This window comes from Typopeltis vanoorti, chromosome 22, assembly GCF_054136105.1.
Source record: "Typopeltis vanoorti isolate ZY-2024b chromosome 22, IOZ_Tvanoo_1.0, whole genome shotgun sequence".
In the NCBI taxonomy this organism is placed as follows: Eukaryota; Metazoa; Arthropoda; class Arachnida; order Uropygi; family Thelyphonidae; genus Typopeltis; species Typopeltis vanoorti.
Window position 1 is genome coordinate 31862622 of NC_143570.1, and position 16917 is coordinate 31879538.

The following is a 16917-nucleotide window of genomic DNA, read 5'->3' on the forward strand; positions in this document are numbered from 1 at the left end:
ATTGTTTTCTAATATATCTTAGAACTAACACAATGTCCCCTAACTCTGTGCAGATTTGGTTACAACTGATCGATAAATTAAAGTATTCGAAATTATCCTACAATTAATTACATTAGACCAATTAAGATGAGCACTGATGTGCTGCACTCTTAAAACTTTCATACATCGATAAAAATGCAATCATATGGTCAAATTGACATGAATTTTGTAGCATGGGTTGCATAAGCCATGGCAGCACACCCAATTGAGATGGGCATGCGATGCCACTGGTGGGTGTGTGTGTGTGTGTGTGTGTGTGTGTGTGTGTGTGTGTGTGTGTGTGTGTGTGTAGGTTTATTTAGCTGATAGCTTCAGATGGCACAAAATTCTTGTGTAATATTGCAATATAGCACAGTTATTATTCTTTCTGTTAACTCATATAGTTCCTATTGTGAATGCTTTACATCTCCATTATTTGTTCCTTTAGTACAGTGCTTCTCAAACTGTGGGCCGCGACCCCCTTGGGAGCCATAGGTTTTGTTGAGGGGGACTGTGAAATAATGAAAACAAATTAAAAATCTTTTAAGACTAAGTAGATTTTTTTATCTTAAAAGAAATGTATTTAATTTTTATTATTTATTATTTCTTTTTTGTTATTTTTTATATTTTAATGGAAAAAAATCACACATTGGTGCGGGTTCACAAATTTTGCTTCCTGCGTATTTCGGCACTTAATGAATATTAGTAAATATATGCTTATTCATATAAGTTTCATTTCAAAGCAGAAATCTAAGAATTGCAGTTTCAAATATTTAACCTGATAGTGACTTTTTCTGCAGCAGTGTTGAAACACATCCATCACATTAATTGTTATTAAACTTCTTTTATGTTTTTAATTCTTTCTTTATTACTAATCGTTTTACGTTTCATGTGCTTGTACTGCAAATATACAATAACAATATATCTATCTATATAAAAACATGAGATAATGTGCCATGTCAAATGCGTATGTAAGATGCTAAAAATGTAATATTTCGATTTGATTTTTGCAATATTTGCTGTGCATGTTTTGTATTGAATATAAATACAATAAATATTATAATAATATATGTTTATATAACGATTTTTTTTCGAGGGGGGCCGTGAAATATTTTAATTTTTCCAAAGGGGGCCCTGACATCCAGAAGTTTGGGAAGCACTGCTTTAGTATACTTTGCTTTCATTATCATAATAAATATTTTATTGCTATTGGTATAATGATCTTGCCAAATGAATTAGATAATTCAATTGAGAGAGAGAGAGAGAGGTAAAATTTCAAGTTTTTATTATTTTTATTTTTTCCCAGTAATTATAAGATGAGAGTTCACCAATTTCAGTATCTTATTATTAACAAAATGATGCAGAGATACTGATAACGTCATCCAGTCAGCTAAACTTGATAAAATATCATTAAATATAATAGCAAAATTTAACTAACAATAACTGCTTTGTTATTTAACTATGTCAAATCATATGGGTATAGCATAAGTAAATGAAAAAACACACTACGCCCATATCCACAGGGTCACGTCACTGTCCCGTACAGGTAAATTAGAGATATGATTGGAGTTATGTCAGTTTAAAAATTGACATAATCATGAATATATATTTCAAACTATATAATTCCTTTGTGTTTCACTATATCACAAAAGAAGAGGTGACCGAAGATTTTATCTTATTATTCTCCTTTCAGTCAATTTTGTTTTAAAGCTGAAACAACGTATAAAACTGATACTAGGTGCATGATTAAATATTAGTTACAAAAGAAAAATTGGCATTGTTTAACATTAAAAAGGATGAAAAAAAATATTATGTACTAAAATAAATTACCTGTTTTATGTTTTCCACAGTGCTATAACTAAAACATAAACTGCTGCTGGTTGTATTGTGACAACAGTCAAATAAACTGTTCTTGAGATGGTTTACTAAGGAGAGAGAAAAATATATTTGCATGTAACTACAGGTGACAGCATATGATAAGTGCAAAACTAAAGTTTAATGCAACTATTCCTTAAATACTACCATCAAAAGTCAATAACTACTCTCTCACAGTGCTAGTGACATTAACTAAATCTATATTGTTCAATTGCTTCCTGATGATGCAAAATTGGTAGAGTAACAGTTAATCAAAGTTGATACAGAGACACCTGTAAGATGATTTAAATAGGCTGACAATATGGGCAAAACATAATAGCAATTTAATGTGGAAAAGTATAAAATTATGCATTTTGGGATACAAAGATTACAAACCATGTATTATATTGAGGGAACTGTACTCCAAGAAATGGATGAAGCCAAGAAGTTGGGAGTAGTAGTAGATAGAAAGTTGAAATTATTATTATTATTATTATTATTTATATGGCATTCCTAAAGCCTGCATGGTTAGCCTAGTGGCCATGCACTTCGCAACCATATGCCTGGGGAAGGAGTGGCCTAGGTTTGATTCCTGTCAACGATGTGAGGAGCTTAAGGATTTAAGGATCTTTCTCAGCCATAGGCAAGTTAGCCAATCTTGGGTGTGAACAGCAGGTTTTTTCCCCCAGTTCATCTGGGGGTTTTTCATCCCGCAAGCAGGCAAACCAGCCCAGTGAACATGCATGGATACAGTCATGAATATCATCCTTAGGGGGATGCAGCAGAGGAGTGGCGAACCGGCTGCCTTAATATGCCAGTAACCCCTCATTAGGAGGGGACTCAACCTGTCCTAGATGATAGGATAGGATGAGTATTCCAGAGAGTCAAAAAATTCATCGTGGAAGACCCACTCTATCCATCAACACAATATCTATCATATATCTCCTTAAACCTATTCATTGTAAGGGCTCTCACAATCACCACTCTCCAAGTAAAGAACCTAGTCTGCACACCCTTGCTAACCACACTCTTAGACAACTTCCAAGTGTTTTTTTTTTCTTGTTTCCTTGTTTACCTATTCTTTCTGTCTTCCTTGTTTTTCTCCTATTAAAAAATTTCTTCTGTGTCAATCTTATAGAATCCCTTTAGTAACTTCTAAGTTTCTATCATATCCCTTTTCCTCTGCCTGTCAGCTAAACTCTGCAACCCATAAACCCTCAATCTATCCTCTTAGGGAACATTCCTTGGTCATTCATCTCCGAATCCTCTTCACCACCTCCTGATCACCAGGAAATGCAAGTGACTAAATCTGTGCACATTAGTCAACATGTGTCCAAATTATAGCATCCAAGTAATCCTGTGAGCTATTTTGCCAACTCTTGCAATATGTCCTCAGAATTTCAAATCCATATCTACCATCACCTCCAGATTCCTATCCTCATCAATTTCCTGTAAACTAGTACCATCAATATGATACAAAATGTGTAATCTTTTCATCCCAAAGTCCATTACCTTACATTATACAAAACTAAACTGACTACCTTTGCCTACATTGCCAATTTATTTAAATCATCCTGTAAGATCACTGTATCGCATTTATCAACTACTGCCCCCCTAGTTTTGCATCATCACCAAACAACTGAATACTCCTTCGCACTGATATGATTGTCAGCTTGTTTGCAAACGTCAATAAAATGAAGGAGCGAGTGCTGTATGGGGATTCGCTATTAAGAGGCGTAATAATTGAGAATTTAACGAAGTCGTACCAGCCGGGTGCGATCATAAAGGACGTCAGCGAATCTATTCGACTGCAAAAACAGAGGGTGAAAGAGATGATAATCGTGGCAGGAACGAATGATTTGAAACAGGACAAAATGGAAATGATAGAGGATGTGAGGGAGTTGTTTGAGGTAGCAAAAGAGAAGAGTGAGAGAGTTAGGATGGTGAGTATCTTACCACGGTATGACAGTGAAGTGTTTAGAAGGAGGGCCATAATTGCCAATGACTTTATGCGTGGGTTATGCATGGAGAGTGGTGTGGAATTTGTGGATGTGTGGAATGAGTTCGATGGGCGAAAGGACTTATATAAGATGGATGGATTGCATTTGAATGGAGTTGGTGTACGGAGACTTGAAAGAGTGTTGATGAATGAAGTGGAAGTGGATGTACAGACTCAGGGAAACTAGATTTATTAAGAGGGGGGGGAGTAGATATGCTGACTTTAGGGGGGCAGTTAAGTGTATGAATGAGTATATTATGCCCGAGCGAGTACGACGGACAACAAATCAGAATGGGATAGTTAGTATAAGGCATCAAAGTAAGGATGGGACAAATGGGCTTCTGCGATTCATGTACACTAATGCCAGGAGTATTAGGAACAAGAAGGAAGAGTTTTTGGCCATGGTTGGCACTTCCAGGCCAGAGGTTGTCGGTATTAGTGAAACATGGCTGACAGAAGATGATAAAGCTAGTGGGATTGAATGCGACGGGTATAGCGTGTTCAGGAGTGACAGGGTGAATAAAAAGGGGGGAGGAGTGTTATTGATGATTGCTGATGATCTTCAGCCAAGGAGTATAGAAGTTGAACTGCATGATGGGGAAAAAAGCGCATTTGAAGCTGTTTGGTGTGATATACAATCCTGCAGAACAAAATATACAATTGGGTGCTGCTATAGACCGGGTGATGGAGTGGATGGTGGGGATAGTATGCATAAGCAAATAGAAGAAATGAGTGGAAGAAGGGTAATTATTATGGGTGATTTCAATTATGGTAACATTGACTGGAAAGAGGAGAGGGCACATGGGAGGAAGGAAATGGATTTTATGCGGTTATTAAGGGACAACTATCTACGGCAACATGTATTGGAAAATACCAGGGGGCAGAGAGTGCTGGACCTAGTAATTGCAACCGAGAATGTGGCTGTAATGAACATGACCATGTTGCCACCAATTGGTGAGAGTGACCATAAAGTCATGACTTGGGAGGTGGCTAAAAGAGTCGAATTTACAATTAAGACAGGGTACATGTGGAATTACCGGGCTGGTAAGTATGACAAGCTTAGGTGTGTGCTTGGCTCAATGCCATGGCATGTAAAACTGCAAGGGCTGGATGTTGATAGTGCATGGGAGGTGGTTAAGAACTGTTTGCAGGAGGCAATGGTTGACTGTATACCAAGAGTCCGAATAATAAATCAATTAGGGGTTAAATGGATGAATAACACTATTAAGCTTGAGCTGCAAAAAAAGAAACAATTGTGGAGGAATTTTAAGGAGAAGGGTGACCATCAGGCGCAGGAACAGTATAAAGCTCAGGCCAGGATGGTAACAAGGGTAGTAAGAAAAGCAAAAGCAGATTACGAAAGGAAATTGGCCACGCAGGCTAAAGAGAATCCCAAACAGTTTTTTCAATATGTTGCAAGTAAAAGGAAAAATGCTCATGGTAGAATGATCTTAAAAAACGCTGAGGGTAGGGAGGTAACTGAATCAGTTGATATTGTGGAATTACTGAGCGAGCACTTTGCAAGAGTATATCACCCAGGTGGTGACTTTGCAGGAATGGAAGAACCAACAGCTTATACTGGAATTGTGATGAATGAAGTAGAGGTAACTAGTCTATTACAGAACCTCAATGTCAATACATCTGTGGGATTGGATGGTATACCAGCTCGTGTCGTACGTGAAGCGGCCAAAGAATTGTCAGTGCCCTTGACCATTTTGTTTAATTTGAGCCTGAGGACTGGGTCAGTCCCAAGGGGGTGGAAAGAGGGGAAAATAGTTCCACTGCACAAAGGTGGTTCCAAGGCTGCTGTTGAAAATTACCGGCCAATCAGCATAACAGGAATCATCATCAAGGTCTTAGAGAAAATAGTCAAGAGGAAAATACAAGATTGGATAGAAGAAAATGGGATACTGTATCGGGGACAGCATGGTTTTGTGAAGGGTAGGTCATGCCTCAGTAACTTGCTCACATATTATAACACAGTGATGGCTGAACTGGATAAGGGTAATGGGTTTACGGTGATTCTACTGGACCTTGCCAAGGCCTTTGAAAGGATACCACATGGAATTCTAATCAGTAAATTGGGGCATATGGGGATGGACATAGGGTTGGTGAGATGGATAGGAGGGTGGTTGACGGAGAGATATCAGAGAGTGGTTTACTTAGGAGTAGAGTCCACAAGACGGCCTGTGACTAGTGGTGTGCCACAAGGATCTGTTCTTGGACCACTGCTGTTTAATTTGTTCATAAATGATATAGGAAAGGATCTGAGAGGAACAGTTCATTTGTTTGCAGATGATGCGAAGTTGGGTAGGGCAATAGTGAATGCAGATGACGTCAAATTTTTGCAGGATGATTTGGATAGATTGGAGGTCTGGGCTAAGGAGAATGGATGTCAGTTTAATGTGGCAAAATGTAAGGTTATGCATTTTGGGGTGAAAAGATTGGAGGCAGTTTACAGCATTGGTGGAACCGTGCTCCAGGAAATTGATGAGGCACGAGATTTAGGAGTGTTGGTAGATAAGGAATTGAAATTTAGGGGACACATTGCAAAAGTGGCCAAATCAGCTCATCAAATCACTTGGTTGCTGAAGAATACGTTGACAAGCAGAGACAAGCAGGTTATTGTTCCTCTGTATCGAGCCTTGATAAGACCCCATCTAGACTACTGTGCTCAGATTTGGTCACCTAGGTTTCTTCTTGATGGGGAGGAGGTGGAGAGGATCCAGAGGCGAGTGACCAAGATGATAGCAGGTCTGTGGAATGAACCGTATGAGAACAGGTTGAGGATTTGTGGGTTGCAAAAATTGGTTGATAGGCGGAGGAGGGGAGATATGATTGAGACATTCAAATTACTGAAGGGTTTCTATAAAATTAATTCAGAAGATATTTTTGAGAACAGGGCTGGTTGTGGGAGGACTAGGGGACATCCATGGAAACTGGGCAAAAGTGTGGTTAGTAAAGGTGTTAGAGCTGGGTTCTTTACTTTTAGAGTAGTGAATGAGTGGAATGCGCTCCCTGAGTCTGTGGTGGATGCTGTGACAGTGAATGAGTTTAAGGCGAGGTATGATAGGTACTGTATGAATGTCAAATAGTTGTGATGAATATGATTTGGGGCCTCCCTCGATGAGTCTAATGACTCCCTGGAGTTGCCCATAATAATAGTAATAGCTCCTGAAAAGATCAGCAGAATTTTATGTTATCATTGGCAATTTTACTAGAATTTTACGTAGTATTGTTTGCTTTTCGTTTTTTAGTGTGTGTGTGCGATTTTTGTGTTATTTTAATTATTATTTTTAAGATAAGATAGCATCCATATGGCACCAATTAAAAAAAAATGGCGGCCAGGTCGCCATGTTTGTTTAAGAGTTTTGATATAAAAGAGTTTATGCAATGTGCTGTCTGTGAGATGTATGCTTTGCGAAGAGCAGTTGGAGTCTGGTTAGATGGTGATAGTGGAGTTAATATGTGCAGAAAGTGTAAGGAGAATGAGGATCTAAAGCATGTTTCGGGAGAGTGATATCGTTAAAGAAAGTCAGAATATAGAAAATAGTGATAAAGAATTGCGAGGTAGTACTGGATAGGTGTGAGAGCGTCGTTGAAAGTGTAAATGAAGGTAGAAATACAGAATGAATGGATGATTTCAATGATAATGAAAATGGTGAGATAGATGCAAGTAGTGTAATTGCACGGTTGAGCGGAGTGATACATAGAGCAAAGTGGCAAATGGAGCGTATGCAAAAATGTGTACTGAACGTACCGACTAATAAACGGCGAAAATCTGATACGAAAAATAAGAGAATGTTGGTAAATGTAAATAAAATGAAGGAGGGAGTGCTGTACGGAGATTCGTTATTAAGAGGTGTGATAGTTGACAGTTTGACGAAATCGTACCAACCGGGTGCGAACATAAAGGATGTCAGCGAGTCTATTCGAGTGCAAAAACAGAGGGTGAAACACATGATAGTCGTGGCAGGAACAAATGATTTGAAAGAAGACAAAATGGAAATGATAGAGGATGTGAGGGAATTACTTGAGGTAGCAAAAGAGAAGAGTGAGAGAGTTAGGATGGTGAGTATTTTTTCGCGGTATGACAGTGAAGTGTTTAGAAGGAGGGCCATAATTGCCAATGACTTTATGCGTGGGTTATGCATGAAGAGTGGTATGGAATTTGTGGATGTGTGGAGTGAGTTCGATGGGCGAAAGGATTTATATAAGATGGATGGGTTACATTTGAATGGATCTGGTGTATGGAGGCTTGAAAAAGTGTTGATGAATGAAGTGGATGTACAGACACAGGGAAACTAGATTAAGGGGGGAGGGGAGGGAGTAGATATGCAGACTTTAGGGAGGCAGTTGAGTGTATGAATGAGTATAATATGCCCGAGCGAGTACGAAGGACAACAAATCAGAATGGGATAGTTAGTATAAGGCATCAAAGTAGGGATGGGACTAACGGGCTTCTGCAATTCATGTACACTAATGCCAGGAGTATTAGGAACAAGGAGGAGGAGTTTTTTGTTTTGGTTGGCACTTCCAGGCTACAGGTTGTTGGTATTAGTGAAACATGGCTGATAGAAGATGATAAAGCTAGTGGGATTGAATGCGACGGGTATAGCATGTTCAGGAGTGACAAGGAGAATAAAAAAAGGGGGAGGGAGTGTTATTGATGTTGAGTGTTATTGATGATAGCTGATGAGTTGCAGCCAAGGAGTATAGAAGTTGAACTGCAGGATAGAGAAAAGAGCACATTTGAGGCTGTTTGGTGTTAGATAGAATCTAGCAGAACAAAATATACAATTGGGTGCTGCTATAGACCAGGTGATGGAATAGATGGTGGGAATAGTATGCATAGGCAAATAGAAGAAATGAGTAGGAGGGTAATTATTATGGGTGATTTCAATTATGGTAACATTGACTGGAAGGAGGAGAGGGCACATGGGAGGAAGGAATTGGATTTTATGCAGTTATTTAGGGACAACTATCTGCGACAGCATGTAGTGGAAAATACTAGGGGGAAGAGAGTGCTTGACCTAGTAATTGCATTTGAGAATGTGACTGTAACGAACATGACCATGTTGCCACCAATTGGTGAGAGTGATCATAAGGTCATGACTTGGGAGGTGGCTAAAGAAGTGGAATTTACAATTAAGACAAGGTACATGTGAAATTACCGGGCTGGTAAGTATGACAAGCTTAGGAGTGTGCTTGGCTCAGTGCCATGGCATGTAAAACCTCGGTGCAAGGGCTGGATGTTGATAGTGCATGGGAGGTGATTAAGAAGTGTTTGCAGGAGGCAATGGTTGACTATATACTAAGAGTCCGAATAATAAATCAAGTAGGGGTTAAATGGATGAATAACACTATTAAGCTTGAGCTGCAAAAAAAGAAACAATTGTGGAGGGAATTTAAGGAGAAAGGTGACCAGCAGGTGCAGGAACAGTATAAAGCTCAGGCCAGGAAGGTAACAAGGGTGGTAAGAAAAGCAAAAGCGGATTATGAAAGAAAATTGGCCACGCAGGCTAAAGAGAATCCCAAACAGTTTTTTCAATATGTTGCAAGTAAAAGGAAAAATGTTCATGGCAGAATGATTTTAAAAAAATGCTGAGAGTAGGGAGGTAACTGAATCAGTTGATATAGTGGAATTACTAAGCGAGCACTTTGCAAGAGTATATCATCCAGGTGGTGACATTGCAGGAATGGAAGAACCAACAGCTTACACTGGAATTGTGATGAATGAAGTAGAGGTAAATAGTCAATTACAGAACCTCAATGTTAATACATCTGTGGGATTGGATAATATACCAGCTCGTGTCGTACATGAAGCTGCTAAAGAATTGTCAATGCCGTTGACCATTTTGTTTAATTTGAGCCTCGGGTCTGGGTCAGTCCTGAGGGGATGGAAAGAGGGGAAAATAGTTCAGCTGCATAAAGGTGGTTCCAAGGCTGATGTTGAAAATTACCGGTCAATCAGCATAACAGGAATTGTTATCAAGGTCTTGGAGAAAATAGTCAAGAGGAAAATATAAGATTGGATGATGAAAATGGGATACTGTATCGGGGACAGCATGGTTTTGTGAAGGGTAGGTCATGCCTCAGTAACTTGCTCACGTATTATAACACAGTGACGGCTGAACTGGATAAGAGTAATGGGTTTACAGTGATTCTACTGGACCTTGCTAAGGCCTTTGACAGGATACCACATGGAATTCTAATCAGTAAACTACAACATATGGGAATGGATATAGGGTTGGTGAGATGGATAGGAGAGCGGTTGATGGAGAGATATCAGAGAGTGGTTTATTCAGGAGTAGAGTGCACAAGATGGCCTGTGACTAGTGGTGTGCCACAAGGATCTGTTCTTGGACCACTGCTGTTTAATATGTTCATTAATGATATAGGAAAGGATCTGAGAGGAACAGTTCATTTGTTTGCAGATGATGCAAAGTTGGGTAGGGCAATAGTGAATGCAGATGATGTCAAAATTTTGCAGGATGATTTGGATAGATTGGAGGTCTGGGCTAAGGAGAATGGATGTCAATTTAATGTGGCAAAATGTAAGGTTATACATTTTGTGGTGAGAAGATTAGCAGCAGTTTACGTTTACTACATGGTGGAACTGTACTCCAGGAAATTGATGAGGCCCTAAACTTCAACTCCTTATCCATCAACACTCCTAAATCTCGTGCCTTGCACATTGCAAAAAGTGGCCAAATCAGCTCATCAAATCACTTGGTTGCTGAAGAATACATTGACAAGCATGTTATTGTTCCTTTGTATCGAGCCTTGATAAGACCCCATCTCGACTACCGTGCCCAGATTTGGTCACCTAGGTTTCTTCTTGATAGGGAGGAGGTGGAGAGGATCCACAGACGAGTGACCAAGATGATTGCAGGTCTATGGAATGAACCTTATGAGAACAGGTTGAAGATTTGTGGGTTGCAAAAATTGGTTGATAGGCGGAAGAGGGGAGATATGATTGAGACATTCAAATTACTGAAGGGTTTCTATAAAATTAATTCAGAAGATATTTTTGAGAACAGGGCTGGTTGTGGGAAGACTAGGGGATATCCATGGAAGCTGGGCAAGAGTGTGGTTAGTAAGGGTGTTAAAGCTGGGTTCTTTACTTTTAGAGTGGTGAATGAGTGGAATGGGCTGCCAGAGTCTGTGGTGGGTGCTGTGACAATGAATGAGTTTAAAGCGAGGTATGATAGATACTGTATGAATGTCGAATAATTGTGATGAACATGATTTGGGGCCATCCCTCGATGAGTCTAAGGACTCCCTGGAGTTGCCCGTAAAAATAATAATAATAATAAATCTTCTGCTATATTATACACCTCTGATGTCTGTCTATCAGCCACTCCCATATACATGCCAACAGCCTCATATCCATTCCCATTTGCTCCAATTTATAATGGTTTTCCATGTGGTATTCTGTTAAATGCTTTTGCAAAGTCCAGTATGGTGTAGCCATTTCCTTTATCCAATTCTGTTGTCACCTTATTATAAAATGTGAATAAATTGATATCAGCAATAAAAAAAGGGTATAATGTGCAAATTCTGTTGCCACTGGATACATGCTTACTGCGCAAAAATGGATGAATCGGTGCACAAGATATATATATCAACTTTAACCAGCCCTATTTCTGTTCACTGTGCCTCCTGTCTGCAAAACAGCTCCTGAACTTAGGCAAATGAATTGAAAACCTCGAACAGCACATCAGTGCTATGAATGAAACTCTTTCCTCCAAAATACGAGCACTAGAAACCAAGCTCGAATCAACTGACGATCAGCGCCGCAAAGCAAGTTCACCCTTGCACGCGAATGAACTCCATGAAATAATCGCATCAACGGTGCATGACTTGATGGAGACCAAAAACAAAAAATTCACTGGCATCATTTTGAACTTTCCAAAAGAAAATGGAAAAGCACTGAAAGAAGACATCAATCCTAAAAATATAGTCAGGTTGCCATCGTTTCGGCCCCATAAACAAAAGAAAGAATGGAACAAACTTTTCACACCTCATAAAAGTGACTTGCAACATGCCTACAAGCACATCAAAACTAATAACTGCAATCAACAACAAGTTCAAAGACACTTGTCTGCAATTGCGCATACGTGCTCAACCAGATTTATCATTTGCACAAAGAGAACAAGGATGCCAGCTTTGAAGACAACTTGCAGAAAAACATCAAAATTGCGACTACAGCTGGACGATCGACTAAAGACAAGCTAAACTGGTGCAAAAACCAAGTGACACCACTAGCAGCCACCATGGTGACCAGTATGCAGGCACTGTATAGGAAATGTGTAAGACCCCCTGCAGGCAAACATGACTCACAAAACCCTATAAATCCACTTCACCAACATCCGTGGACTAAACTCCAACCTTAATAGGGTCCACTACCACCGGCAGTCTATCAAACCCGATCTACTCTTCCTGGCAGAAACTCAAATCTCGCCTCCCTCCAGCACTATTCACCTCAACCTTCAAAACTACATACTCTTTAACTCCTTTTGACCCAAGGGTGGCATCTGTGCATATACCTGCACCAACATACCTTGCCAGAGCGCACCCAACCTAGAATTGCCCAACTCTGACCTTCTTTGGATGAAAATATCTCCACCCAACTCAGTCAAATTCATATGCTGCCTCTACCGCTCCCCTAATGCAACCAACCACTCTGAGCTCTTCAGTTTCCCCTCCTTAAAAATTGATTTTCTCCAGTCTCACTTTCCCAACAGGGAAATCATTCTCCTAGGAGATTTTAATGTCCACAACATTAACTGGCTTTCCTCCTCCATGCTGTACAGATCTTGCAGACAGAGATGCTGAAACATTCGCCATCACTAATAACCTTACACAACTAGTTCAGATGCCAACCAGCATACCTGATAATCCAAACCACTCTCTAAATACCCTAGAACTCTTCCTGACCAATGACCCTTCCAAGTACAGTGAATGTAGAGAGCCTGCTAGGCAATTCTAACCACAACCTAGTGCTCATCTCCTCCCCATGCAACAACGCTTACACAGTCACTCCCATACAAGAGTAGTTTGGCATTATAACAGTGCCAAGTGGGACAGCCTCCACAACTTTTATGCCTCATTCCCACGGTTAGATTATTGCTTCCGATCTCATGCACCGAACTCATAACCAAAGTAATCCTCACTGGCATGGAATCATACATTCCCCACAGTACTCTGACGTGCCGTTCCCTAACTAAACCCTGGTTTTCCAAAAGATGTGCCAGGGCTGTACAAATGAAAAATCAAACATATCATTACTGGCTAAAATCAAGAACCTCATCCTCCTTTAGAGCTTATACCCAAGCCAGAGATAAATGCAAAAAAACAATCAGTGCTTCCAAAACAGAGTTCAAAAGAGCAAAAAGCAGGAAATTAGCAACCTGTCCAAACGGTAGCCGACCCTTATGGTCCTTCACCAAAGCAATCAGTCGTAACTTCTGCCCAACACTATTCCCACTTCTATCATACCCAGATGGCTCCATTGCATCATCACCTACAGAAAAGGCCAATCTCCTGGCCTCACACTTTGCTTCCAATGCAAGCATAATTGACAATGGCAAATGTCCCCCAACCATTCCAGATGCCCAACATAATATGCAATGCCCACTATATCCTTTTTCCAGAAAGGGATCAGCAAAATACTGTCCAAATTAGACATAAAAAAGTCCTGCGGCCCTGATGGCATTCCTCCAATTGTCCTGAAGGTTTGCACACCAGAACTGTCTCCTGTCCTATGTTGCTTATATATACTGTCTTACTCCACTGGTATTTATCCCAAAAAAACAATCAATGCTTCCAAAACAGAGTTTGAAAGAGCAAAAAACAGAAAATTAGCAACCTATCCAAATGGTAGCCGACCCTTATGGTCCTTCGCCAAAGCAATCAGTCATAACTTCTGCCCAACACTATTCCCACTTCTATCATACCCAGATGGCTCCATTGCATCATCATCTACAGAAAAGGCAAATCTCCTGGCCTCACACTTTGCTTCCAATGCAAGCATAATTGACAATGGCAAATGTCCCCCAACCATTCCAGATGCCCAACATAATATGCAATGCCCACTATATCCTTTTTCCAGAAAGAGATCAGCAAAGTTGTAATAGATTTCACGGTATGATATGAACACAGATGGATAAGAAAATAACTATTTATTAACTTAAAAGCTAATATTTCGCTGGTATTATATCCAGCATCTTGCCAGACCCGACTTGCCATTTCGCTATGGCAAGTCGGGTCTGGCAGACCATGCTTTGGATACCCCTGCACACAGGATCAATTGGAAAGAAACAAAAGTAATGCACAGAAGCTTCTACAAGTTGGAGAGGTTGTTCCTGGAATCAACAGAAGCCTTAAAACATACTCCAAACCTTAACAAGTATGGCTGTATAAATCTACCAAAGATTTGGGAGACAGTCATCCTAAGACCAAATTAATATTTATTACTTTTATTTTTTTATTTTTTTTTTTCAAACTTTCTAAGACTATCATTTGGACTACTATTTCAAAACTTTGAACTTTTTATTTATTTATTTATTTTTTATTTTTTAACCTAGATGGCGCCATGTTAGGACTTTAGTCTTGTGTTGCACGCTGCAATTACTTATACTAGCCCCACTGTTACACCGGATTGTGATTGTCTTGCATTTGTAAAAAACTTTGTGTTGTGTGCTCTGTAGATGCTGGATATAATACCAGCGAAATATTAGCTTTTAAGTTAATAAATAGTTATTTTCTTATCCATCTGTGTTCATATCATACCTTGAAATCTATTACAACATGTCTGACGAACACATAAGCCTATCCACGCGAGATCAGCAAAATACTGTCCAAATTAGACATAAAAAAAGTCTCCTGGCCCTGATGGCATTCCTCTAATTGTCCTGAAGGTTTGCACACCAGAACTGGCTCCTGTCCTATGTTGCTTATATATACTGTCTTACTCCACTGGTATCTATTCCACAGCCTGGAAATTGGCCTATATTCAACCGATTCCCGAGAAGGGCGACAAGTCACTGCCGTCCACCTACTGCCCCATCTTGCTCGCCTTAGTCCTGCCTAAAGTAATGGAAAAAATCATCAATCCCCAACTCCTACACTACCTTGAAGCTACCCATCTAATAAACGAGTGCCAGTATGGATTCTGTTGCTGCCGATCAACAGGGGATTTGCTCACATGTCACCCATTTCTGGACAAATGCCATGGAGAAGTTTAGTGAATCTCAAGCAGTTGGACTTGATATCTCCAAGGGGTTTGACCGGGTCTGGCACAAGGGCTTACTAAGTAAGCTGCAATCGTTTGGTCTATCTCAAGACCTCTGTAGTTGGATTGCCAGCTTTCTGTTTGGATGCACACTATGGGTGGATGGCTCCTTATCCTCTCACCATCCAACTAATGCAGAGGTTCCTCAAGGTTCTGTCCTCTCACCAGCCCTCTTCCTACTATATGTCAATGACCTACTTCAGCTTACTTCCAACCCAATACACAGTTTTGCAGACAACAGCATATTGCACTCCTCCCTTTCTTTTGATAAACCTTACTCCACACATCTCACCTCAAACTACAGAACGGCAACCACCACTGCCTTCAATTCAGACCTCCAAGTCATCCTCTAATGGGGTTCAGATAACCTAGTCAATTTCAATGCAAATAAAACCCAGTACTGTCTAATTTCTCATAAAAAAGAATCATTTTCTCCCAGTATTATTTTCGATAACATCCAAATTTCCAAATAATCTGAGATTTCTCTTCTCGGAATTACCCTGACATCAAGCCTCTCCTGGCATACACAAAAACCATTGCATCCTCAGCTTCTAAAAACTAGGATTTCTCTTTCGCTCAAGATGTTACTTCACCCCTGAACAGCTGTTAATCTTATATAAATCACAAATCCATCCAACCATCAAACTGCTCCCACATATGGGGTGGTGCCCCCAAAAGCTCTCTCAAAATGCTCGACTCAATACAGAGGAGAGCAATCAGACTTATTAATGACTCATCTCTTACCAACTCACTCCCCCTACTTTCGCACAGATGATTGGTCTCTGTACTATGTGTTTTCTACAAATATTTCCATGGAAAATGTTCATCTGAAATAGCATCGATAATTCCCCCACTTAGCTCGTTGGAAACACATGCAGCTGCTGCTCAACATCCCAACAATGTGCACCTTGAAACCCAGAACAAGTTTCTTCTCCTCCTCCTCCTTCATCCCTGCAACTGCTATACTATAAAACAATCTTTCCCTTGATAATACAATATACAGTCATTCAAATCCAATGTGAACAAGTACCTTGTTTCCCAATCCATACACGGTACTAATGTACTATAGGTTGATTTACCAACCTCTCGTGTATGGGCTCAACATAAAAAAATAAATAAATAAAAAATAAAAAGAGGCAGACCCTCTTTTACAAAGCCATAATGTACCTATAAAGTATCGTATTCCTATTCATCCATTCCTGAATTTTACTTTTAACTAACTTTTCCAATACTTTAATCATCATTCCAGAGATACTAATTGGTCTGCAATTTGCCTACTTCTGTTTTGGAGCCATCTTTATGTAATGGAACTATCTTACCCTCTTTCCATTCCCATGGAACATTGCCAAAGCTGAGACTTAGATTAAACAACTTTGTCAGAGGCACTGCCATTTCACTTGCACATTCTCATAGCACACGAGCTGACACACTTTCCAGACCCAATGGTGTATCCACATTGATATTTTTCAATATACTCCAGTTCATCTACCTCTATGCTCACATCAGTAACTGCAAAGTCACCACCTGGTTGATATACCATTGATCACTTAGTACAGGCATGTCAAACACGCAGGCTGCATGAGACCTGCCAACAAGTAACATGCGGCCTGCCAAACTTTGTAACCAATATAGTTATTTAACTTTTGCCAATACTGAATTAAATAAACATATTTAAAAAATTAACATTTCCACTTAAGATTATTTTATATGCCAAACTACTCTGCAATTTCTAAAGGAAATAATGTTC

General features: G+C 39.8%; 1 protein-coding gene across 1 annotated transcript in view; it reads right to left on the reverse strand.

Moving 5' to 3' along the window:
• Positions 1 to 16917, reverse strand: part of S2P (membrane-bound transcription factor site-2 protease) — a 151255-nt gene that overhangs the window by 28833 nt on the left and 105505 nt on the right. The window contains exon 7 of the mRNA XM_090411953.1: positions 1849 to 1943. Within this exon, the coding sequence (XP_090268079.1) occupies positions 1849 to 1943 (95 nt within the window). The remainder of the gene's footprint in view (positions 1 to 1848; positions 1944 to 16917) is intronic.